This window comes from Bos taurus, chromosome 1, assembly GCF_002263795.3.
Source record: "Bos taurus isolate L1 Dominette 01449 registration number 42190680 breed Hereford chromosome 1, ARS-UCD2.0, whole genome shotgun sequence".
Taxonomy (NCBI): Eukaryota; Metazoa; Chordata; class Mammalia; order Artiodactyla; family Bovidae; genus Bos; species Bos taurus.
The window spans coordinates 118,574,708-118,602,456 of record NC_037328.1 but is presented as its reverse complement, the minus strand read 5'-3'; the positions used below and the strand labels follow the sequence as shown (position 1 = coordinate 118,602,456).

The 27,749-nt window shown below is 41.3% G+C and overlaps 1 protein-coding gene across 3 annotated transcripts in view; it reads right to left on the bottom strand.

Moving 5' to 3' along the window:
- Positions 1 to 27,749, bottom strand: part of WWTR1 (WW domain containing transcription regulator 1) — a 149,050-nt gene that overhangs the window by 43,051 nt on the left and 78,250 nt on the right. For all 3 annotated transcript variants that reach the window (XM_005201826.5, XM_005201825.5, NM_001193047.1), the window contains one exon: positions 22,212 to 22,348. In XM_005201826.5, coding sequence (XP_005201883.1) covers positions 22,212 to 22,348 — 137 coding nt within the window. The remainder of the gene's footprint in view (positions 1 to 22,211; positions 22,349 to 27,749) is intronic.

Sequence of the window (27,749 nt, the reverse complement as noted above, 5' to 3'; positions counted from 1 at the left end):
ACTAGAGGTAGGAAGAAGTTGCCAGCGTGGGCCAATAGTCCTTAATCTGTGTTCTTTTTACTATGTGCCATTCTAGTAAACATCTTTATTATTGAAAGAGCTCATACAACAGACACTCCAAGAGATAAGTCAAAGGATTTGAACAGTGTATAGACGAGAACATGTATTTACTAATTAAATGTGGAAAAATTACCAGCTTCACAAGAAATTGTAGAAATGCAAATTACACAGTCATTCTTTAGCAATCAAATTAACAGAAACAACACGGTAATGAGGGGTATTTTGCATCACGCCATGAATACACAAGAAAAACAAACAAACAGGAATTCAACCGGGGTAGCAGGATTAAGAAATCTGGTAAAATTATGTGTCAAATTTGGAGACTTTGTGCTTATATGCATTTTAAAGACTGTACCCATAGATCTAGAATCTCTAGTGACCCCAAAAAGGTTAATTACCTTTGCAACGAAAATGTATCAAAATACTAATAGTGGTCCTCGAATGGTAGGCCTATGGATGATTTTTTTCTTTCCAGTGGTCCACGGTTCACTTAAATATTCACTCACCAAATACCTGCTGAGCCCCAGGCAAGTGCAAGGCCCTGTTTCTAGGTGCTAGAGACAGTGGAGAGCAAGACCGAAAGGTCCTGCCCTTCAGGAGATTATAGTCTAGAGGGGAGACAGACAATAGCAAATACATAGTGTAACTCTAGAGATAAGGGCTTTGAATAAACAAATGCAGAACTATTGGAGAGAAGCATTCCTTCTGTGTCTGAGGAGGTAATTTGTAAAAACATTGGATGGGGGACTTCCCAGGTGGTCCAGTGGCTAAGCCTCCACACTCCCAATGCAGGTGCAGAAGGCTCCCAATACAGGAATCAATGCGGTTTGATCCCTCGTCAGGGAACTAGATTCCACATGCCTCAACTAAGAGTTCACAGGCCCCAACCAAAGATCCCATATGCTGCAGTTAAGACCCAGAGCAGCCAAATTAAAAAAAAAAAATTAAAACAATTTAAAAATATTAAAAAAAAAAAAATGTGGTTGAAGTGCAGAAATCAGGGTGGGAGACATTCTAGGCTGATGGAGCTCAAAGGTCCTGAGGTGGGAGGGTGCCTGACCTGTGGGAATGGAGTACATGAGCAAAACTGGGTGGCCAACATGGCTGAAGGGCACAGGGTTGGGGGCTGGGACCGGGGCCTGAGGGGCATCATGACTGTGGTGAGCACTGCTGTAGTGGCTAAGTTGTGTCCGACCCTTCTGCTACCCCATGGACTGGAGCCTGCAGTCCGTGGGATTTCTCAGGCAAGAATACTGGAGTGGAGGATTGCCATTCTCTTTTCCAGGGGATCTTCCCAACCCAGGGACTGAATCTACATCTCCTGCATTGCAGGCAGATTCTTTACCACTGAGCCATGAGGGAAGCCCAGTGAGCACTGCAGTTAGTCTCTCTATTCCAAAGTGACAGAAATCTCCGTCAGGTTTACTGCTCAAGCTCCATGAGAAACTGCCAGAGTATTTCATACACTATCGTAAAATTTAAAATTCTGAAGAAATCCAGAGATGAATTTTCTCAGTAGCATCCCTGAGTCCAGCTGGGTACCGTGGGTAGCCTTGTGGTCTGCAGCCATTCCCGGCTGATGTTCTCAGATGATGCCACCATCCAGGGTCTAGGGAGGGCAGAGAAAACCTCTCTCTAAAGCTCCTGGTGTTCACCGTGGGAAGACTTTTTGAGCACTGTCTGCTAGATTAGTCTAGATCATTTATGGGGAATTCCTTCTTCAGCCTCTACACTTCGAAAAACTGTTTCTCCTCCACACCAGGCAAGTCTTTCGCTCCTGATGTTCTGACTCCTGTATCTGAACATGCAGCCCTCTCTGCACAAGTCCCCAAGTCTCGGAGTTAAGTCTTCAGGCACCTCTAGAAACCACACAAGGTTTGTACAGTATGTACTTTCTTCCCTGGCTTTATTATTTTCTCAGTCTTTTAGCCCAACTTAAGTTTATTACCTGTATCCCTTTTTTTCTGGCCAGGCTATAGGGCTTGTGGGTTCTTAGTCCCTGCAGTGGAAGCATAGAGTCCTAACCACTGGACAGTAGGAATTCCCTATCTATCCTTTTGAATTAAGTGTTTTGGAAGAGGCAAGAGTAGAATCAATGGACAGAAGCATCACAGTTTCATTTTAAAACCCTATCTCTGTATATGGGCTTCCCAGGGGTCACTAGTGGTAAAGAACCCTCCTGCCAATGCAGGAGACATAAGAGACGTGGGTTCGATCCCTAGGTTGGGAAGACCCCTGGAGAAGGGTGCAGCAACCCACTCCAGTATTCTTGGCTGGAGAAACCCATGGACAGAGGAGCCTGATGGGCTATATACAGTCCGTGGGGTCGCAAAGAGTCAGACATGACTGAAGCAACTTAGCACACATGCACAAACATCTCTGTATATACAGCTACACTGATATATTGACAGCATTATTTATGAATTGAGTAGTGTTCTAAGAAGCTTAAGCGAGCATGTTAAATATGGCATTTTCTCATCATCCCGAGGAAGGAAAAGTATTTACATGACCTGAGGACACATCTTACAGAAACCTGGGGGATCAAAAGGTTTTTCCTCATGTCGGAGAAGGCAATGGCACCCCACTCCAGTACTCTTGCCTGGAAAATCCCATGGATGGAGGGGCCTGGTGGACTGCACAGTCCATGGGGTCACTAAGAGTCAAACGACTGAGCGACTTCACTTTCACTTTTCACTTTCATAAATTGGAGAAGGAAATGGCAACCCGCTCCAGTGTTCTTGCCTGGAGAATCCCAGGGACGGGGGAGCCTGGTGGGCTGCCATCTATGGGGTTGCAAAGAGTCGGACACGACTGAAGCGACTTAGCAGCAGCAGCACTGTTTGTATGGAACACACTTGTGAGTGAAGCCCGCTGACCCAAGCAAATTCTGCCTTCCTCCCAACATCACCCATTCTGGGACAAACTGACATGTGCCTCCTGACAGGATCCAGGAGAAAAACACAAACATCACCTTTGTGCTACTCCTGCCCAAAAGGTACAACCTAAATCTAAACCAGGAGGAAACACCATGTCAAGGTCCAGAAACACGAAAGCTGTAGGTAAAAAAATTCCAGGTAAAAACAAATTAAGGAGAGAAGATGATTAAATACAATGAATGACCTTCAATAGATCCTGGACCAGAAACCAAATGGCCATAAAGGACATTACTGTGGCAAATGAAACTTCAAAAAGTGAAAGTTGTTCGGGCGTGTCCAACTCTTTGTGACCCCATGGCCTGTAGCCCGCCAGGCCCCTCTATCGATGGAATTCTACAGGCCAGAATGCTGGAGTGGGTAGTCATTCTCTTCTCCAGGGGATCTTCCCAACCCAGGGATGGAACCCAGGTCTCCCACATTGCAGGCAAATTCTTTACCCTCTGAGCCACCAGGGAAGCCCCAGCAAAAAGCAAGTCATACAAATTTTTTGGTTTCCCGGTGTACAAAATGCTATGCTTATACTATACTGTAGTCTATTAAGTTTATTGTACACACACACACACACACATATATATACAATGGCATTATTTCTAAAAAAAATGTACGTATCTTAGTTAAAAGGTACTTTCTTGTTTAAAAATGTTAACCATCATTTGAGCCTTTAATGAGTCAATCTTTTTGCTGCTGCTGCTGCTAAGTTGCTTTAGTCGTGTCTGACTCTGTGCGACCCCATAAACGGCAGCCCACCAGGCTCCCCCGTCCCTGGGATTCTCCAGGCAAGAACACTGGAGTGGGTTGCCATTTCCTTCTCCAATGTATGAAAGTGAAAAGTGAAAGTGAAGTCGCTCAGTTGTGTCCGACTCTTTGCAACCCCATGGACTACAGCCTACCAGGATCCTCCACCCATGGGATTTTCCAGGCAAGAGTACTGGAGTGGGCTGCCATTGCCTTCTCCCAATCTTTCTGCATTAGTGATCAAAGTATACTGATCACAGATCACAATAACAAATACAATAATAATGAAAAAGTTTGAAATATTGCAAGAATTACTAAAATGTGGTACAGAGACACAGTAAACAAATACTCTCGGGAAAATGACACCGATAGTTCTGTATGACGCAAGGCTGCCACAAACCTTCAATTTGTAAAAAATGCAGTATCTGTGAAACACAAAAAAGTGAAGCACAGTTATACAAGGTCAGCCTGCACTGTGCTTTCAGAATGATGTCTCCACCTTAGGCCTGAGAAGTTAAGAAAAAATGTATATATAATAAATCTTCATAAAGGGAAAGAGAGAGAAGTAAATGAGACAATTATAAACAATTAACAGGATTCCCTGGTGGTCCAGTGGTTAAGAATCTGACTTGCCAGTGCAGGGGACATAGGCTCAGTCCCTGATCTGGGAAGATTCCACATGCCTCAGGGCAACTAATTCTGTGTGCTACAATAACTAAAGCCTGTGTGCCCCAGCACCCAGGCTCCACAAAAGAAGCCACTACAGTGAAAGGCCCATGCACTGCAAGGAAGAGTAGCCCTCGATTTGCTGTAACTAGAGCCAAAAATAAATAAATAAATAAATAAAATTTTAAATGAACAATTAACAAAGGCAGATCTGGGCAAAAGGTATGTGTGAGTTCCTGGTACTATATTTGAAACTCCTCTGTAAATTTTAGATTATTTCAAAATAAAAGGTGACACATTACAACAACAAAGAAAAAAACTTTCCCTAAACACACCCTAAACTCCCTGGAGATGGAAAAATCTCAGTCTGGCAGAGTCCAGACAAACTGTACTGTATACAGGCCATTGTGCTGTGATGTTATTTCTCCTGGAGGAAATGGCTACTGCCCAATGGCTTTGACAACTGACCAGGGTTTGGAGGGGGAGAACCCTAACAAAAACAGGTGCTACAAGACTCTGATACCTTACACTCACTGTTCCTCCTAGCCTCATAACCTCCACCCCGGATCCCAACTGTTATTTGTGGACAAAAATACATTGCCTGTCATTTCAGTAAACAGAGTGTTGCTTGCCATCAAGCCATCCACCACTGCAGCCGACCCCAACAATGAGCCCTCATGAACACTCCAGATAGAGAAAAATAGGATAGTGACCCTAGATAATTAAGTTGTAAATCAAAGAAATAATTTCAGTGAGTCTAGATTCTTGCACCTTCTCATACATAGAAAAGCACTAAAGTCATTAACTTGAGATTCTGTTTTTTGTGTGTGATTATCAGTAATTTTTTGATGTTTGACTATATATATATATATTTTTTTTTTTTTCCCCAGTAAAAACTCCTATATATCCTGACTCCTCCTCTTACCTTTTCTGAACAGTCCCTCACTGCTATCTGAGAGGCTGTTTCCTGGGCAACAGTCCTCAGGAAGGCCCCTGAACATAATTCTCAGCTTTTAGGCTGTACTTTTTTTCAGTTGACACATCACAAGAAAAAAACAAAACAAAACAAAACTATGTGTGGTGACAGATGTTAATTAGGTTTATTGTCCTGATCATTGCATAACATATCTGCATATTGAATCACTGTGTTGTACACAAGAAAGTAATATAATGTTTATGTCAATTACATCTCAATTTTTGTAAGAAAAGAAAAAATCTCATTTTTAAAAAATATAGAGCCTGGAAAGGACAAAGAGGTGTGCTACAGGTCTGGTCTTGCAGAAGAAAAAAGCTCTTATAATACAATTGTGGCTGGCAACAAGATACTAAACTAAAGAATCACAAGTTTTCTTGGGGAGAACTTGGGCTCCCAGAGTTAGCTGAGTACAAAGCTTGAGGCCCTGGGGTGAAAGGCCCTCACTTCCCAGGGTCAGAGCAGAAGAAACTGTTCCAGGTTGGCCTTCTTGACAGAAGGAAAAAACTAGACAAGCTAAGAACGGCAGAGCTGAGACTGGAGAAGGAACTGCCATTAGCAGCTGCCCTGAGCATTCATTTTGCTAGGATGGAATGAGCCAGTTGCACTTGGGAAGAAATAATAGTTCCATTCTAATTAATTCAGGCATTATGACAATTGATAAGAGTGGAAGTAGAATATTTTTCTTTCATTTAAAGTGTAAGTTTGAAGCAACTGTATGAAAGCCCTGTGAGCCAGGACTACATCATCCATATTAAATTCTTTTTTACTTTATTTTTTTCCATCTCTGCAAATATTTAACTCCTGGCAAAATTGAAAACTCACAACTCACTCTTCACTGATGTCTGAGAAATATAATACTGGAAAAGAAAAGGATGAAAATAATACAGAATGAGACACATGACATGTACTGGGAAGCAAACTTCCAATGAAACTTCCATTTATGATTTAGTCAAAAACATATGGATACGCAAGTTGAAAACCAGAGCAAGTGCAAAAGCGAGGTGCCTGGCTAAAAGTACACTTTTTTGTGGCAACTTTAAATCATTATTTCGTGAAAGAAAGTAGCACTCCAAACCAATTCTTCACAACAAACGGAGCAGGCCTGCAGTAAACTGTCTATTTAGGTAAACAATTACCTGTTTAGTTCGATAAAAGCAAACCACGTTTAAACTGTATTTTTTAAAAGGAATTCTTATACTTTCCTAACAAATTAACATTCCAAAGAAATTTGAAAAAAATGAGGAAATTAAAGGATGGCACAAAAATTTAAGTACAAGAACATTTACTGCATATAATATAATGTATATAAATAATAAAAAATAGAATCAACATTTATATCTCCAGTAAAATAACTGGTAAAATAAGTTATGATAGAATTACACAATGGCAACTATACAGCCATTAACATGATGGCTGTAATGGTGTAAAGGAAGAAATATGCCCCAAGTCCATTCATATACATACTTATACATATATGAGTTAAATGTGGTTTAGTCGCTAAGTCATGTCTGACTCTTTGCGACCCCATGGAGATTCTCATTAAACAATGAGAATCCATACCAATCAGAATTACAAAGACTAAAAAGTTTGATGATGAACATTATTGGCCAGAGTAGGAGGACAGCAACACTTTAATACACCGTTGCATGCTGTCAAGTCGCTTCAGTCATGTCTGATTCTTTGCCTATGGACCCTAGCCTGCCAGGCTCCTCTGTCTACAGGGATTGTCCAGGCAAGAATACTGGAGTGGGTTGCCGAGCTGTCCTCCAGGAGATTCTCCTGACTCAGGGATCAAACCCAAGTCTCTTATGTCTCCTGCATTGGTGGGGGTCGGGGGTTATTTACCACTAGCGCCACCTGGGAAGCCCCATTAATGGTAGGAGTATAAATTCATGTCACCATTTTAGAGGAAAAGTGGAACAGCTATTAACACTTGAAATGCGCACATGGAACCTTCTCCAGGATAGATCACATCCTGGGCCATAACTCTAGCCTTGGTAAATTAAAAAAAATTGAAATCATTCCAAGCATCTTTTCTGACCACAATGCAGTAAGATTAGATCTCAATAACAGGAGAAAAACTATTAAAAATTCCAACATATGGAAGCTGAACAACACGCTGCTGAATAACCAACAAATCACAGAAGAAATCAAAAAAGAAATCAAAATTGGCATAGAAACGAATGAAAATGAAAACACAACAACCCAAAACCTGTGGGACACTGTAAAAGCAGTCCTAAGGGGAAAGTTCATAGCAATACAGGCATACCTCAAGAAACAAGAAAAAAGTCAAATAAATAACCTAACTCTACACCTAAAGCAACTAGAATAGGAAGAAATGAAGAACCCCAGGGTTAGTAGAAGGAAAGAAATCTTAAAAATTAGGGCAGAAATAAATGCAAAAGAAACAAAAGAGACCATAGCAAAAATCAACAAAACCAAAAGCTGGTTCTTTGAAAGGATAAATAAAGTTGACAAACCATTAGCCAGACTCATCAAGAAACAAAGGGAGAAAAATCAAATCAATAAAATTAGAAATGAAAATGGAGGGATCACAACAGACAACACAGAAATACAAAGGATCATAAGAGACTACTATCAGCAATTATATGCCAATAAAATGGACAACGTGGAAGAAATGGACAAATTCTTAGAAAAGTACAACTTTACAAAACTGAACCAGGAAGAAATAGAAAATCTTAACAGACCCATCACAAGCACAGAAATTGAAACTGTAATCAGAAATCTTCCAGCAAACAAAAGCCCAGGTCCAGACGGCTTCACAGCTGAATTTTACCAAAAATTTAGAGAAGAGCTAACACCTATCCTACTCAAACTCTTCCAGAAAATTGCAGAGGAAGGTAAACTTCCAAACTCATTCTATGAGGCCACCATCACCCTAATACCAAAACTTGACAAAGATGCCACAAAAAAAGAAAACTACAGGCCAATATCACTGATGAACATAGATGCAAAAATCCTTAACAAAATTCTAGCAATCAGAATCCAACAACACATTAAAAAGATCATACATCATGACCAAGTGGGCTTTATCCCAGGGATGCAAGGATTCTTCAGTATCCACAAATCAATCAATGTAATACACCACATTAACAAATTGAAAAATAAAAACCGTATGATTATCTCAATAGATGCAGAGAAAGCCTTTGACAAAATCCAACATCCATTTATGATAAAAACTCTCCAGAAAGCAGGAATAGAAGAACATTCCTCAACATAATAAAAGCTATATATGACAAACCCACAGCAAACATTATCCTCAATGGTGAAAAATTCAAAGCATGTCCTCTAAAGTCAGGAACAAGACAAGGGTGCCCACTTTCACCATTACTATTCAACATAGTTTTGGAAGTTTTGGCCACAGCAATCAGAGCAGAAAAAGAAATAAAAGGAATCCAAATTGGAAAAGAAGAAGTAAAACTCTCACTGTTTGCAGATGACATGATCCTCTACATAGAAAACCCTAAAGACTCCACCAGAAAATTACTAGAACTAATCAATGAATATAGTAAAGTTGCAGGATATAAAATCAACACACAGAAATCCCTTGCATTCCTATACACTAATAGTGAGAAAACAGAAAGAGAAATTAAGGAAACATTCCATTCACCATTGCAACGAAAAGAATAAAATACTTAGGAATATATCTACCTAAAGAAACTAAAGATCTATATATAGAAAACTATAAAACACTGGTGAAAGAAATCAAAGAGGACACTAATAGATGGAGAAATATACCATGTTCATGAATTGGAAGAATCAATATAGTGAAAATGAGTATACTACCCAAAGCAATTTATAGATTCAATGCAATCCCTATCAAGCTACCAACGGTATTCTTCACAGAGCTAGAACAAATAATTTCACAATTTGTATGGAAATACAAAAAACCTCGAATAGCCAAAGCTATCTTGAGAAAGAAGAATGGAACTGGAGGAATCAACCTGCCTGACTTCAGGCTCTACTACAAAGCCACAGTTATCAAGACAGTATGGTACTGGCACAAAGACAGAAATATAGATCAATGAAACAAAATAGAAAGCCCAGAGATAAATCCACACACATATGGACACCTTATCTTTGACAAAGGAGGCAAGAATATACAATGGAGAAAAGACAATCTCTTTAACAAGTGGTGCTGGGAAAACTGGTCAACCACTTGTAAAAGAACGAAACTAGACCACTTTCTAACACCATACACAAAAATAAACTCAAAATGGATTAAAGATCTAAACGTAAGACCAGAAACTATAAAACTCCTAGAGGAGAACATAGGCAAAACACTCTCCGACATACATCACAGCAGGATCCTCTATGACTCACCTCCCAGAATATTGGAAATAAAAGCAAAAATAAACAAATGGGACCTAATTAAACTTAAAAGCTTCTGCACAACAAAGGAAACTATAAGCAAGGTGAAAAGACAGCCTTCAGAATGGGAGAAAATAATAGCAAATGAAGCAACTGACAAACAACTAATCTCAAAAATATACAAGCAACTCCTACAGCTCAATTTCAGAAAAATAAATGACCCAATCAAAAAATGGGCCAAAGAACTAAATACACATTTCTCTAAAGAAGACATACAGATGGCTAACGAACACATGAAAAAATGCTCAACATCACTCATTATCAGAGAAATGCAAACCAAAACCACTATGAGGTACCATTTCACGCCAGTCAGAATGGCTGCGATCCAAAAGTCTACAAGTAATAAATGCTGGAGAGGGTGTGGAGAAAAGGGAACCCTCTTACACTGTTGGTGGGAATGCAAACTAGTACAGACACTATGGAGAACAGTGTGGAGATTCCTTAAAAAACTGGAAATAGAACTGCCTTATGATCCAGCAATCCCACTGCTGGGCATACACACTGAGGAAACCAGAATTGAAAGAGACACGTGTACCCCAATGTTCATCGCAGCACTGTTTATAATAGCCAGGACATGGAAGCAACCTAGATGTCCATCAGCAGATGAATGGATAAGAAAGCTATGGTACATATACACAATGGAGTATTATTCAGCCATTAAAAAGAATACATTTGAATCAGTTCTAATGAAGTGGATGAAACTGGAGCCTATTATACAGAGTGAAGTAAGCCAGAAAGAAAAACACCAATACAGTATACTAACGCATATATATGGAATTTAGAAAAATGGTAACAATAACCCTGTATACGAGACAGCAAAAGAGACACTGATGTATAGAACAGTCTTTTGGACTCTGTGGGAGAGGGAGAGGGTGAGATGATTTGGGAGAATGGCATTGAAATATGTATAATATCATATATGAAACGAGTCACCAGTCCAGGTTAGATGCACGATACTGGATGCTTGGGGCTGGTGCACTGGGATGACCCAGAGGGATGGTATGGGGAGGGAGGAGGGAGAAGGGTTCAGGATGGGGAACACGTGTATGCCTGTGGCGGATTCATTTCGATATACGGCAGAACCAATACAATATTGTAAAGTTCAAAAATTAAATTAAATTAAATTAAAAAAAAAGACAAATATTAAACAAAAATAAATAAATAAATAAAACTTGAAATGCACATAACTTTGGACCCAGGAATTTCACCTCTGCAAAACTGTCCTCCACATAAACAGCATATGGCACAAGGATTTGCATAGAGGAATGCACACTGTGGCTTTGTCTACTAATAGCAAACAATTAGCAAAGAACTTAAATATTCAGCATAGAGGACTGGTTGAATAACTATGGTTTGTCTGTAGAGTAGAATATTTTTTACTGATAAAAAAGAATAAATACATCTGTAAGTGCCAATTTAGAAAGCTCTCTAATATATGTTAAGTTTTTAAAAAGGCATATCTATCTAAGGACACATACATATATAGAGTATTTCTGAAATACAAATAGCCCTCTGTACCTGTGGTTTCTGCATCTAAGGATGCAACCGATTTGGGATAGAAATGGAACCTGCAGGGCTTCCCTGGTGGCTCAGGGGTAAGGAGTCCTTCTGCTAATAATGCAGGAGACACAAATTCAATCCCTAATCCGGGAAGACCCCACATGCCTCAGAGCAACTAAGCCCATGCGCCACCACTACTGAGCCTGTGCTCTAGAGCCCAAGAGCCACAGGTACTGAAGCCTGGACACCTAGAGCCCCGCTTGCCCCAGTGAGAGAAAAGCCCACGTAGCAACAAAGAACCAGCACAGCCAAAAATAAATAAATAAAAAAAATTATTTTTTAAAAATAAATTTTTAAAAAAGAAATGGAACCTGCAGATGCAGAACCGTGGATATGGAGGGTGGACTGCACTGCACCATTTCATACAAGAGATTTAAGCATCCTCAAATTTTAGCATCTGCAGAGGTCCTGGAACCAACCCCCAACGTACTGAGGAAACTGGTAGTCGTTGTTTCACTGGGGAGGAGAGAAAGGCTGGGGGTTCTGGTGTGACAGAATCTTACCTCTCTGGAACTCTTTAGAACTGCATGAATGTTGTGCCAGGTTTGTGTTACTTTTCCAATAAAAACAGCTAATCAAAAAATATACATTGAAACAGATGCTCATGATACATTAAGTGAAAAAAGCAGCTGCAAAAAAAGAATTAGAGGATTCTCCAACCTCTTTTGTTTACATTTATACTTGAAAAAGAGAAATATGAGACGTTAGTGTGATTTTGAATGATCACATTACAGTATTTTTATTTTCTCATTTTTTGCTGATCAGTACTGCTTATGATGACCAAGTAGTAATTATATAATATGGGAGAAAATAACATTCCTGAATCTTGCTGCCTCAAATATGTTTTAAGACCTCATTTTCCCCTGCTTTACTTTTTCCAGGGAGATCTTCCCCTCTTCGGCACACTTAATGAGAAAAGACCATGAAGGCTTTTGTTTTCCTAGATTCTCTTATGGTATTATCAATATTTTGCTGACTTCATCACAGAGAATTATTCCAAGTCAAGCGTGGCACAACAGCTGTTCCTGACCACCAGCAACTGCAGAACACCCTGGGAATAAATTTAGACTTCCAGAAAGGAAGAAGAAATCAATCTTGCAGTTGATACTGGGGGGGGCGGGGGGGTGGGGTGGTGATGATCACACCCAGGCAGGGTCAACATCACCAGGAGCCCCAAAGAGGAGATCAAAGAAAAAGTGTCCAGATGTCACTCAACACATCAATTTGGAACAAATGGCCAAATGACTACCATCCCAGCATCCCTCTGCCTAAAACTTGAACTGGATGACATTCTCCACAGCAAGGAAGCTCCTGGGGGCAAACTACTGAAAGTCAGCCAGCAGATGTACTAAAACTGTCCAAATTATTTTTAAAATTCTCAACCGAGGCCTACAGCTTGGTGAAGAGTTTAGAACCCATTAAAAATAAATAAGTAAATAAACATGGTGCCTACAAAAAAGGGACAAAGGAAAAGCTTGATCTGGCCTTGACCTCCTTCCTAAGAGGATCTGTTCATCTTTGGGTATGGGGCACCCCCTCTGGAATTTTTCAGGGGCTTCAGCCTGTAAAGGGGGCTTCCCTGGTGGTTCAGATGGTAAATAATCTGCTTGTAATGCAGGAGACCTGGATTCAATCCTTGGGTCAGAAAGATCCCCTGGAAAAGGGAATGGCACTCACTCCAGAATTTTTGCCTGGAGAATTCCATGGATAGAGGGGCCTGGTGGGCTACAGAGGATCGCATGGGATCGCAAAGAGATTGCAAAGAGTCAGACACGACTGAGTGACTAACGCTTTTACTTTTAAGCCTGTAGAGGCCTCTTTGGTCAGTTCTCAGCTAGTGAAGTTCAAGGTGGGCTTACACACTGATCTTGTGAATTTATACAACACATTTCAATAATCAGGATGCAAAACAGCAACATCTCCCCTGGTTTTTGAAATTTCTGGAAAACGGCTTCAACATTCACATACCAAAGCTCACGTGTGCACTGACACCAAGTACCAAGGCGACAAGTGCCAATGTCACCATAAATGTCTATTTCAGGCAAAAATCCCACTCAGAAGCTGGCGACATAAGTCAGACAGAGAAAGATAAATATTGTCTATTATCATTTATGAGTGGAATCTACAAAGCACAACAAATGAGTGTATATAACAAAACAAAAACAGACTCACAGACATAGAGAACAAACTAATGGTTACCAGTGGGGAGAGGGGAGCAGGGAGGGGCAAGATAGGGGGAGGAGATTAAGAGGGACAAACTACTCTGTGTACAATAAATAAGCCATAAAGATACATCGTACAGCACAGGGAATGAAACCAGTATTTTGTAATAATTATAAATGGAGTATAATCTTTAAAAATTGTGAATCACTATGTTGTACAGCTAAAACTTAAGAGTTCTTTTCAGGTAACTCAAGTTAGAGGCTGGATTTCTGAGTGGGTTTTTGCCAGCTGTTAGCTTCCCATCTCTGTGCTAAGGCACACAGTTCTGTGGCTGTTCCTATACTTGGCTGATGACCAGAGGCATCTGAACACTTGAAAACAGCGCCCATTCCCAGACCCCACCCTACACGGTCCAAGGCAGGATTTCCCAGGGGTGGGGTCCAGGCGGGCTTCCTCCTAGCAGCTGCCCGTGATTCTTCTTTGGGGAGCAATCCACACGACTACTGGACTCTGAAGTTGTGTGTTTAACAAATGCCCCAAGGAATCCTACCCAGCTAGGCCCCACTTAAAGAAACACTAATCTTAAGAGACTAGGGAACAACTTGTTTGCCACAAATAGACTCAGCTGCAGAGAAGCTTAACAATTCATGGTTTTGTCTAAACTGCACACGGAGCCTAGAGTTTTCTTCCCTACACCCCATCCTCCTCCCACAATAAAAAACTCAAGGCTTCTCTGATGACTCACGGTAAAGAATCTGCCTGCAATACAGGAGACATGGGTTTGATTCCTGGGTCAGGAAGATTTCCTGGAGTGGGAAATGGCAAACCCACTCCAGTATTCTTGCCTGGAGAATTCTATGGATGGAGGAGCCTGTAGTCTACTGTCCATGGGGTCGCAAAGAGTCGGACACTACTAAGTGATTAACACTTTCACCAACCAAATAGTTCTCCTTTTATTTTGGCTATTAAAAAAAGAATATCACTATATTTAAAAGAAAATTAAGGGGACCACCCCCGATTGAAAAGCCTTATTATAATCTCTATCAACATCTAAAAACACATAATTGATTCACCCAATACACTTATTCTACAAAATGGTGCACCCGTGATGCGTAATGCACTTGGCCATGGGCTAGAAATACACAGGTTGAGAGCAGCGTCTCATGGGAAAAGAAAATCTCAACAAAGTCTTTTTTAAGAAACAAAATTATAATCATAGTATAAACAATTTTGCCTACTTTATCAAATTAGACTGATATAATAAACCAGTTTTCCATGTGCTATGTAGTCCTATGACAATTGTGTCAGTGGCTACAAATATATTTATTTTCATATTGCAAGCATTTAACGTCAGTGGTATCCGATAAACAACGCATTTTTGTATAGTCTTCCAAACAGTTCACCTAGCAACTATTTCAGAATTTTACCTTGAAGAATATTTCTTAGCAAAGCTGTGGCATCAAACATTTTCAATGGCTCTTGAGACTTCTTATCAAAGAGTCTTACTTTATCTTACCTACATTTCTAAATTTGGAGTGATAAAATCTATTAACACAAGTCTTCATCATGTCACCTTAATGCAAGCATATGAATGAATACTGATATAGATGAGAGATTTAAGAAAACACAAGGTTCATTTCTTTATATACTATTGTGCGCATGCATGCTAAGTCTCTTCAGTCACATCTGACTCTTTGCGACCCTATGGATGTAGCCTGCCAGGCTCCTCTGTCCATGGGATTCTCCAGGCAATAATGCTGGAGTGGGTTGCCATGCCCTCCTCCGAGGGATCTTTCAGGCCCAGGGATCAAACCCAAGTGTTTTACGTCACCTACATTGGCAGGCAGGTTCTTTACCACTAGCACCACCTGGAAAACCCTTATATAACATTACGCCCAGCTTTATTGCATAAGAAGAATTGATCAGTTGACTTTATTATTGGTTTTCAGGCCCCATTTCACTTAGTCTTTAAAAGCCTTAGAAGGAAGGAACTGTAATGAATCTCTTTTAGGAAACTCCGAAAGTGCAGTCTACGATAATGTTGATTAAATAGAGTAAATCCTGACAACTCTAAATCTAAGAAAATAGTGTTGATTTTATGCAGTTTAGAAAATAGTTAAGTTTTTTTTTTAATGTGGGCCTTTTCTCAGTCTTTACTGAATTTGTTACAATATTGCTTCTGTTTTGTGTTTTGGTTGACCAGGGATTGAACCGGCACCCACTACACTGGAAGGCAAAGTCTTAACCACTTAACGCCCAGGAAGTCCCTGTTCTCTCTTTTTTAAAACCAAGAAAGGGGGAAAAAAAAAAAACAGAACCCCTTCCCCTTTCCCTATGCCCACCAGTCTTCCGTAAAGACCCACTTTGCACCACAGCAATCTTATCAACGCCCCATCACCCCAACTCTCCCCAACAAAGGTGGAGGTTTTTCAGTTTGTCTTTGGATTTGCGTGTGTATGTGTCTGTGCGCATTAGGCTAATTTATGCTGCAGAAACCACAAAGTTCAAAAAGTAGTGAGAACAGAACTGGAAAAATCACAGTAGCCAGATGTGTCTGCCATAAACTCACTACATAAATTTAATCCGGGGCGGGGGGTGGGGGGGGGTAACTACTGGAAAAAGACAAAAATAAGATAGCCCACATATAAATCTAACTTCCAGTAAACTTTCAGGACACCTCTCCACATGCTTTCAGCAACACTAGACTGAGGTGTTCCTTAGCTATTTTATTTGCTTTTGGTAAAACGTCTTTAAGTGCCTTTGAACACTTCCTAGAGGGACAGGGGAGCCAACTTTGCAAACTGAGCAGAGACAAGATTTTCCATCTTGTCTTGAAAAGCGTACCCTGCAAAAGTAAGCAAGCAAGGAAACCACACATGTGTTTATAATTTGAAGCACAGATCAAGACAGACCTGGAGGACAGATTCTGGCCTGGTGGATGGCACATCTTCAAAGAGGGAGCGTGTGTGAGAGTGTGTGATATTTTAAAAATTCCTATAGCATTAAAAATACACTCTGGCTGCACTTTACCAGAAGTTTCTGAACTGGCTAGGGCTGGCAGTCTGGTGAAGCTGTTATACAGTCTTTATTTTTCCTGTCCTGTCTGGGAGGATACTGGCACCCCAGGTCGGGGCCTCATTCCAAAAAAAGGTCTGTTAATGTGTGACAGGGGCTCAGCACACCATGGTTGATGATCGCTAGGATTATCACAGAAAAGCAAAAATTGCCTGTCACTTTCTCTCCCCCAAAAACATTTGAAAATATGGGAAGATTTTAAGTTACTGCATGATTTCAGTCCTCAGGTGCTGAGAAAGGGCTTCGTAGGTGGCACCAGTGGTAAAGAATCCATCAGCTAATCCTGGAGACATAAGAGACATGGGTTCAATTCCTGGGTCAGGAAGATTCCCTGGAGGAGACCATGGCAACCCACTCCAGTATTCTTGCCTGGAGAATCCCCATGGACAGAGGAGCCTGCTGGGCTCCAGTCCATGGAGTCGCAAAGAGTCGGGTATGACTAAAGTGACTTAGTACGCACGCATGCACGTGCTGAGAAATGGGAAAACCTGGACACCAATACACTTGCAGAGGGAGAAGGTTCTTCAGGTAGAGTTCAAGGCGAACCTGCTCTTCAGAAACTCCCTCTGCCCATGAAGGAGCCAGGGCTTGAGCACGTGTCTCTTCATCTTTTCACCATCACTGGCTGGGCTTAAAGATTATTTTCTCAACATGGAAGCAGAGGGTCTAAAAGATCAACGTTTCTAATGCACACACCGCAAGCTCTTCCTCCAGCTACACAGGGGCCAGGAAAGTGAGAACAAACCAGGCTGCCAGTTCATAATAATAGTGATAACAATACAGTTCTGGCGGGGGAGGGGGTTGCATTTTTTATGCTATATTAAGTATTGCAAAATATGCAATACCTAAATAATCAAAACTTTTATGGGGAAAAGACTATCATTATCACCAAATTACAAATAAGGGAAATAAGACCCAGGTTAACGAGTAAGCAAAAGTAGTAAATGTCTAACCCAAGAGAGAAATTCAGTTCTGACTGCAAGTTTTCCCATTAACCACTATACCAAAAGGTCCCTGCCCTCCGCCTCACCCCCATCACCGCCGTAACAACCTAACTGATTTCCTTAGCACGTTTCGTTTCCCCCAAGCCCATTATTTCATGTATTATGATATGGCCTGTGTAGAGTCCTTTTTTTTGTTTGCTTCATTTTCCCCTCCTTCAATAAAACAGAGTAGCTATTAATAGTAATTAATCATACCAACGAACTCACTGAAAAGACATGAAATCCTACCTGGTGTGTGTCACGAAAAAAAAAATCAACTTTCACACGGACAATAATCTTCCTCCTTCACTGTGTCATGTAAAAGTGAGGATTTCAAACAAGCTGTCAGCCCCCAAGTGATACAGCTTCCACTCAGTGGTAATCTCCGTCTGCGCTTCACTGTCTAAAGTTCTCCAAGACCTTCCTTTCTGCTACCATTCACTGGGTATCTCTGGGGACTCAGACTCAAAGGGGATCTATCTGCCCAGACAGAATCAAATTGGATAAAACCTAACAGACAATCCAATTTGGTAAACACGAAAACAAAAATTTCCGTTAAAAATTAGACCAAGCTGGAGAGGGCTATTTGAAATAACCCCTTGAGAGACTATTCTGTTTTACTTTGGCATTTGGAAAGAGAGCAAGGTTAATTACACAACAAATCTGCATCCTGACAAAAGTATGGTCACAAAGTCACTCACCAAATGACTTTCACAAAGTCACTCATTCCAGGATGCCTTTAAGTGATGGGTGTCTTCTCTTGCAATTAAAATATGACTTGACTTACAACCCACGTTTCAGGAATATATCCACTGAAAAAATGAGATATCCACTGACAAAAGCTTCCCTCATAGCTCAGTTGGTAAAGAATCCACCTGAAATGCAGGAGACCCTGGTTCGATTCCCCCAGGGAAGATCCCCTGGAGAAGGAAAAGGCTACCCACTCCAGTATTCTGGCCTGGAGAATTCCATGGACTGTATAGTCCATGGGGTCACAAAGAGTCGGACACAACTGAGCGGAAGTCATGTCTGATTTTTCCGACCCCATGGACTGTAGCCTGCCAGGCTCCTCTGTCCATGGGATTCTCCAGGCCAGAATACTGTAATACCGACTTACTGACTGACAAAAGGTTTCTTGGGCTGGCAGGGAGTGGCGGGAAGGGAGGAGACCTGAAATATTTGCACCAGGGGGCGCTATCCTCACTGAAAGTTAAAAATAGTGTTCCTAATTTAAAGCTGGCAACCCACTCCCATGTTCTTGCCTGAAGAGTCCCAGGGACGGGGGAGCCTGGTGGGCTTCTATCTATGGGGTCGCACAGAGTTGGACACGACTGAAGTGACTTAGCAGCAGCAGCACACTAACCAATCTAAAATAAATCTTTCCTGGGTTTTTTTTTTTTTTTGAGAGCTTTTAATTTGAACAATGAAATTGTCCTCAAATATAACATATAATTAAATAAAACAAAATAAAGCTCTTATTTCCAAAAACCCAATGATGATAATATTTCATTATGTGCCAGGCATGGATCTACACACTTTACTTATAAACTCATACAACCTCCTCACACTGTAAATATAATCCTCATTTTACATATGGAGAAACTGAGGCAGAATTAAGCAACTTAACAGAGTCACCAATAGGCAGAGCCAAGACTCCAGTTCTGACAGTCTGACTCCCAGGACCATGTCTCTAATCCACAGGAAAACTCACAATTGCAATATAAGGAGATTTACTGCTGAATATATTTTGCTATGTCACTGATTATAGTTGCTCAGTCGTGTCCGACTCTTTGTGACCCCACAGACTGTGGCCCACCAGGCTTCTCTGTCCATGGAATTCTCCAGACAAGAATACTGAAGTGTGTTGCCATTCCCTTCTCCATGGGATCTTCCCAAGCCAGGGATCGATTGAACTTGGGTCTTCCACATTGCAGGCAGGTTCTGTACTGTCTGAGCCATCAGGGAAGCCCATATCATAGCTCGAGAAATACATAAATTAGACTAGTAAAGGTACTCATTCCATCACCTGACAGTAATGTTCACTGTATTTTGACATCATTTTCACGTGTACCTAAAAACCCATTGGTGAAGGGGACATATGACTTAAGTTCACTTATTTGTCAGATGCATGCCATTGAAAAAACCAAAATTTGAGATTTAAGAAGTAGAAGGAAGAGAAGGATCTTCTCCACTTAAAAGGTAAAAAAAAAAAAAATTGTGGTTGATAAAACAGACCTAGAAATTTTGAGTTATCTTCAAAATAATGACTTTATATATATGTTTATATACATATACACACTAATAATATAAATAGATATTGTAAACAGAAGTATACCTATTACTTTCAAAATAATGAAAACGGAATACCACATGTTAAATCTTAAAAGAAAAAGTAGAAAAATCTGTTCTATTTTTAAAGACTGATAATAGAGAGTATAAACTACAGGCAAAGCTATAGCTTAAAATAAAATACTCTGAGTAAATCATTTATTATTAGGACCATATTGTGACTCTAAATATCCCCAGTCTTTGGAGCTTACTTTGGATTCCCCACTATATTTCCATTCTTGGGATACATCTGTGATTGTCAAGAGGCTAGGAACACACTCTGTAGTGGGCAAACACTCAAATATTATTGGAAAAATCCCAGAATGTGTGTCTTGAGAAATTCACTGCCCCAATTTATTAGAGATCTGGGGAAAAGTATTTCATTCAGCCACAGGTAAACTTGTTTCAGACATTCCGATTACAATTTCTTTAGATGAACTTTACCAACAGTTGGGCTTTTAGTGTGTTGCAAGGTGAGGGAGGACCTCACCTGTGCTTTCAGTATTGAGTTTTTAGCATCAAAGTCCTTCTAATCTAGTCCTCTTCCTACTTGTGCAATTTTTAAAAATTAAGGGAAGTACATAAACGAGCATAAACAAGGATGTTCACTCCAATATTGGGTGCACTAACAACACACTAAATCTCAACACCCATCAGATGGAGGCCAGTTAAATATTTATATTGGGTAATTTAAAAAAAAAAAAACAAGACAACTTTGTGTGTACAGATATGAAAGTGGAAAAACCAAGGTGCAGAACAGTGGATATAATGTGCCAGCATTTATGTGAAGAAACGTACATAAGACTGGAAACACTGATTGACTCCAGGCAACACATAAAGGACCGAGGCATGGTGATCACAGGGAGACTTGCTTTTTGACACCCCTTTGAAAAAGAGTTTGAGTTTTTTTAACCAGGTCCATGAAAGATCTTTTCCAATGAAGACTGACTACAAAGTTAGCAATAATACTTTAATAATCAGCTTTTAGAACTTTCAGTAAAAATTAAATGGTTAAAGAAACCCTGAAACAGTCTAATGTTACCTAATTTGTGGTTTCTTTGCTGTACTCACATCTGCTTTCTACTTGAGCTCTGATATACTGGGGACAAATGACTCATGGGAAGCTTTGGTTTACCACTGCTCATACAAGCACTGGCACCATTTTCCTTGATCTGCCCTTTAGATACGAAACACAACAGAGGCTGTTCCAAGTCGTTTGCCTTTTGTATATATTTTACATCTGCAGGCTTTAAAATGGTAGATCCAGACTTCCTGAAAGAAGGGACAACATATTTACTTGAGTATACTGACTCAGATCTCCTTGAGTCCATACTCACTATGGCTAAGCCACAGTTATAAATGGAGGGTGTCTAGGAAAACTGCTTCCATTTTTATCTGTTCATTCTTGAAAATCCAACAGAGATTCTTTTCATTCTCTAAAATTCTGTTCTGTGTATAAAACAGTATCTGGACATCTGATCTTAAATGGAAACGTCACCTGAAAATGCACTATCTTTTTAAAAACTTTACCTTTTAGGGGCAGGGAAGAATGGCTAGCAACAAAAGCTGATTGGTTCTGTTGCAGGAGTGTATTCATTCACACCGGATTCTCTCCAGTGGGTGGAAATTTACTTGTTTTGCAATTAGCAGAAACTAATCTCAAGACTAAAAATCACACCTATTCAAAATGAAGTGAAATGTGAACCGTCCTTTCCTAGGGTAGATGTGGGGAGAAGCCACTCGCAGATTATGCAAGGGTTGAATGCATCCTACAACCAGACCAACCTCAGTTTCAATTCTGGCTCTACTAGCGCACAAGCCGGGACTTTGGAAAAGTTTCTGCATATATAAAATGGGAGTGCTATCACTTCTTTCAGGGTTGTTGTGAGGACTGCATGAGATAAGTCAAGAAAATACCTAGTCTGGTATTAGTCGCACATTATGAGGGAGAAGAAAAGGAAGGAAGCAAAGAGATTTGAAGCCAGAATTGTACCCTTTGGTACTCTTCAGGGACCAAATTCACAGGAAAAGGATAAGTACCCTTCTTGCCTTGGTGTGGGTGAAGACAGGAGGCCTAAGTGATTTTTCCAAGAGCTTCAATAAAGGTAACTGGAGAGGATGCTGGAGCTGTAGCGTCAAGCTGGATAGCATGTCATGAACCACATAGCCAAGAGGCCAAGAAAAGACGGCAAGGGCAGTGAAAGGGTAATGCAGCCAAAAGGGAGGAAAGGATACTATCTGGGTATATGAGTAGGCACTGAGGCAACCAAAGCTGCTTCTGAGCTCCAGAGGCCCTTGCTTGAACATCTATTTATCCAGCTCCGAGTCAAAGCTTACCAAGATTCGGCTGAGACACGGCCATGGACCTCTGGGGCGCTGGTGTGGAAGTGGCAGCTGGGTGGAGGTTCATATGATTCAGGGGCTGATTCATCGCCTTCCTAGGGTCTTGCCATGTGGTGATTTTTTCTATGTGACTAAAAGAAGGAAAACAATTATCTCTTTAATTGTTAGCATCATTATCATCATCACCAGTAACAACACAACAGTTAAATGATGCTGGCCTTTCTTCCTTCAGAATCTGCTTACAGGAGGTTGACACATTGTTTCCAGCCAACATCAAGCTTGCCCACTTACCCTCCATCCAAGTTGGGCCATGATATGGGGATTTTGCAGGGAACTCTCTGACAGTAAGTCCATGATTTAGTTGACCAGTTGCCTCCATGTGCAAACGCCCTCTTAAGGGTTTCCTGCCTTACCAAGGATGGACCAGCCCCAGCATACTTCCCCAAGTCCAAGGAGCCTATGTTCTCCAGTCCCCAGTGCTCACTGCCATCCAAGTATTGGGATACCATGGCACAAACTCCTCTTCCAAAGCAGGACCCTGCTCTCCTGCCCATCAGCCCTCCCATACTCTCCCAGCTCATGTAATTGACATAATGAGACACCTCCACCTGGCCCCAGCCAAAGACAGGGCCCTTGAAACCAATCCCATAAACATGACATTACACAGCTCTTACTAAGGGTAAGACACTGTGAGGTCCCCAGGAAGCTTATGTTCTACCATGCAAGGTAACAACTGGGTAGCTGGAGAACAGAGTAGCAGGAAATACATGTAGGAAGTGCTAGATTATGGAGACACCCAGATTACTGAGGCATAAAGGCTTCTGGGGAATAAGACATGATTAGACTTTTGGTCATAAATAACACCCAAGCTTTGTTATTAATCTTAGAGAAACCAGAAGGACATCAGCTTCCACCCAGAGTTTCCAGTATATCTTCAGAAAGACGGATGGGACCTCTAGCTTTCCTACCTCCTTCCAGACCACATCACAAGTCACTCCTGGTGCCTTACAGACCCTGTGTCACTCCATAAACTCAATCTTTTTCGAGAGTTTAGTACATTTTTCTTTTAAAGATAAGCATACTCATTTGGTGCCACAAATCTGTTTTCTGAACTATATCAAAGATCTTTCTGTATTTATCAAAGACAACAAACTTTGATGGCAGAAGCTGAATGTCAGTCTGTTGTTCTAAGCCTTGTAACTAGGTTGCCTCTCCCAAACCAAAGGGCAATGCCAACCCCACATGTTATAGATCCTCCTAGATCCATGTGAAAAAGAGCAACCTCGTTCCTTTTAAACACACCTTACTTTTGAATAGCAATGACTTCCTTTGAATCCTTTGTGTAGAAAACCACTATTAGTATCACTGAGTTTAAACCTAAATCAGTGACTCTCTTGTAATGGAGTTATATTTATCTTTTCTTTTGCTTCCATTTCCTCATATTTGAATACAGCCTCTACTAAAATTCTTCCTCATATTTCTTCATCCCAGACTAGAAGTTATTGCCATGGATGCTCATTCATTGCCTTGAGTGAAAACTTGGATGTTTTCCCAAGAGAGCCTTTAAAATGAGTATGATTTAAAAGGAAAAAGAAAAACAAGTCAGTTTCCATAAAAGAGGCAAAATTAAATTTAACTGTAGAGTTTCATGCTATAGGAGTCTTTAAAAAATAATCAAAAATAAATTGGGAGGAATAAAAATAAAAAAACTAAGACGATCTTGAGAAGGATGGTGGTGGTCGTGAGGAGACCGAACTAAAAAGATGAAAATCAGCTATCTAAGGATCAAGAAACAACTGTCTTAGTTACACCTTGAAGGTTAACAATAGTAATTCTGTTCAAAGAGTTCATAAAATTCTCTGCAACCTTTGGTCTCGTGGAGACTCATAGCCAACTTCAGGGGGTTTGTCACAGTCTTCCAAAAGAGGAACAACTGATGAGGATGTCAAAGTTGAGAAAACTCCCTTCAGCAAAGTAATTAGAGCTAAGAAACCCTTTGACTACCTATTCCTTCAGGATTCCATATCACTAAAACACACGGTAAGCAAGAAATACTTTCCACTGTACCAAAAAGGGAGGCATCCTTCTCTCTTTCATGAACCTTTCTTAGACCCTCTGACACCATGACTATACTGACACTGCCATAGAACCAGCACGAGCACAGCCCAGAGTGAGAAGCAGTAATATAGTAATACATACTGTGCTTGCTCAGTTGCTTTAGTCGTGTCCAACTCTTGGCGATCCTATGGACCATAGCCCACCAGGCTTCTTTGTCTATGGGATTCTCCAGGCAAGAATACTGGAGTGGGTTGCCACACACTTCTCTTGGGGATCTTTCCAACCCAGGGATCAAACCTGCATCTCTTATGTCTCTGCATTGGCAGGTGGGTTCTTTACCACCTTGGACATTTAAGGATACTGCCGTGTACACACTCAGCTCTCTGTCAGTGATCAGAACAATACGGGAACCGGAATGATGGATTCTCAAATGCCCGTCCCCCATTCACCCTTCCCATTCTGAACAAGTGGGCTGGGACTCTCAGTCTGCAGAGAGCAGAAAGGCTCACGCCCAAAGTGGTAGAGAAGCCCAGCTTGTCTGAAGACAGCCACTGTGGCTGACAGCCTCCATCCCCTGGGAGAGAGGGCAGAGTTTTTCTGGATGGACACTCTGACCCTCATCCTAAGAGATCTGACCCCAAAGATGCCACAGCTTCAAGCCCCAAAACTGCCCCCACAACCGTGGGAGCCTCTTCAGCCCACCCTTCAAACTCCACACCCCGCCAACGCTTTTTAAAGGACTTTTGTTCCCAGCGGGTTTGATAATTAAATGTGTCACTCACTGTATTCCCCAAAGACTTGAGTACAAGGGGGAGCCTTTCATACGTAAGCAGCTCTCTTTGCTCTGAAACAACTCTGAGAAGAAGTTCTCTTTGCTCTGAAACAATTCTGAGAAGAAAGCCACTCCACTTTCCAGCCCCTGCACACCAATCGACCGCAGGGCAGTTCTCTAAAACTCAGTTTATGTGACATCCAGGGCGACACCTGGTCTGAATGCCAAGAGCAAGGGCATTGCTCATAAGAATTTAATCCACCACTCATGATTTGATTTGAAAACTAAATTCATTTAGGTCCCCACATCCTATTCCCAACCGTAGGATAAACCATCGCTCTTTCATGCTGCTGCCTCATCTCTGCTCCCTCTTCTCAGAGCTACTGAGTCACTTCCTTTCTTGTATTTCTCAGTGCAGAGAAATACTGCACTGTTTGCCAGGACCCACAGTTTAGCTCAATTAATCTCCACTTCCCTACTACTCCCACCCCTGTCTGACATCACTCTCTTGCTGAGTCCACTTCAAGCAAATGTCTACGGGGGAAAAAAGGAAAAAAAAAATGATGAAAGAAAGGGAGAAAGAAATGATGAAGGAAAGAAAGAAAATGTCTCTCTGCTGCTTTAAGTCCAGTTTCCCTTAAAAATTTACATATGTAATATTTATATACACTTATATATGTATGTTCAACTGCATAATAGTGTATATTCTATGAACACACATTCTATACAGCTTTCATACGAAAACGGAACAGAAGACTTCACTGGTGGTCCAGTGGTTAAGAATCCACCTTCCAATGCAGGGAACAATGGTTCAATCCTTGATCAGGGAACTAAGATTCCACATCCTGTGGGGCAACTAAGTGCCACAATTACACAAGCCCACTCACCACAACAAAGACCCAGCATAGCCCCACTTCCCTAAACAAAGGAACCAAAAAAGATACCAAAGTATTTAGACTGATATATGCAAGTATCTGTCTGCAATGCAAGAGCCACAGGAGACTCTGATTCGATCTCTGGGTCGGGAAAATCCCCTGGAGGAGGACATGGCAACCCATCTAGTATTCTTGCCTGGACAATTCTATGGGCAGAGGAGCCTGGCGGGCTACAGTCCATGGGGTTGCAGAGTTGGACATGACTGAGCACGCACACGTGTAAGCAAATAATATGCTCACTGGAGATTTGTTTCCCCCTTAATCTAAACTCTTCTATACTTTCCAGTTTTGAACTGCGATAATGTACTGTTTTCATAACCAGTGAAAATAAAACACTTCTGAAGGTGCAAAAAGACAGAAAAGGAAAATGATGCATGAAATGCAGGTCATAGGTACTAAAAAGTTACTGGAGATAAACTAGAGATTTGGCTCCTATTTTTGAGTGGCCAAAGTAAGAAGGGAAATGGATTCAATTACCTGTCTCCATGCTTTTTATAAAGGAAAAAAAAGCCAGTCTCTAAGGGAAAGAAAAACTCTTCTTGATACACACTCTCAAACACCCAATTTTCCTGGACTAAAAAAAAAAAAAAAGATGTCTGCAGGGATTTCTCATGGAAGCCCCAGGTGGTGGGCAATGGAAATGGCACCTGTTACAAAGGTAATGGAATCTTTTCCTCTTCCTTCTGGGCCCCTTCCCAGACTGCCTTTCTTCACAGTCTTATAAAGGACAAATATACAACCACACCAGGGTCTGTGAGAGCTTCAGTTCTGAGGACCTGCATGTTTGCCCGGGGGCAAGAAAGGTCAAGCACTTCTCTGAGAAGATATTAGGTTGGAAATGGTAGTTTATGGAAAGCTGTGTTGTGTTAAATAATTTTTCCTTCTAGAATCTGAATGTGTTCTTCAATACAGACACAAGTTGGGAAAGCCATTTTGTGTATTAGGAACATTCTGTGTTTGGGGTTAGAATGCCATTGAAATCAGTGGGGGAGGGAAGAGCATTATGACTCTCCCAATCACCCTCCCCTACAGGCCTGGCCCCTCCCAACAGCCTCCAGGAGATTGTTAATTTAGCTCCTATTTACATGACCTTTCACCTGGATGAGGACAATGGCCTCCAGGCTTCCCTCCCCCAGTCTCTCAGGTTTTCCTTCCATCCTCCATCCCTTCCCCACCCTTTCTATCTGACAATCCCTTCTCCAACACACCTCCAGACTCATCCCTAGAACAGCTGGGTCTGAGGTCCCCACGACCCTTGACATCCTACTGGGAGACAGTGAAGCAACTGTGTCTTCTGGAAAGACCACAGGCTGGGAGTCACACATACCCGAGTTCTTCTGTTTTTTGTTGTGTTTCTTTGTTTTGGCCACACCTCACAGTCTTGCCTGGAGAATCCCAGGGACGGCGGAGCCTGGTGGGCTGCCGTCTGTGGGGTCTCACAGTCAGACACGACTCAAGTGACTTAGCAGCAGCAGCACATCTTGTGGGATATCCAGTTCCCCAACTGGGGATCCAACTTGCACCTTCAGTAGTGAAAGCTCAAGAGTCCTAAGCACCGGATCTCCAGGGGATCCCTACATATGTCTGAGCTTTAATACAGCTCCGATCTTGTGTGACCTATGTGGACAAGCCATTTAACCCATCCTGGTCTCAGCACCCATATCTATGAAACAGGGGTAAAAAAGCCAACAAATGCTCTGGTTCCTTTTCCTGAGGGTGAAAAACGGCTGTTCTGGGAAACCTGTAATCACCGAGGTCACCTGCCAA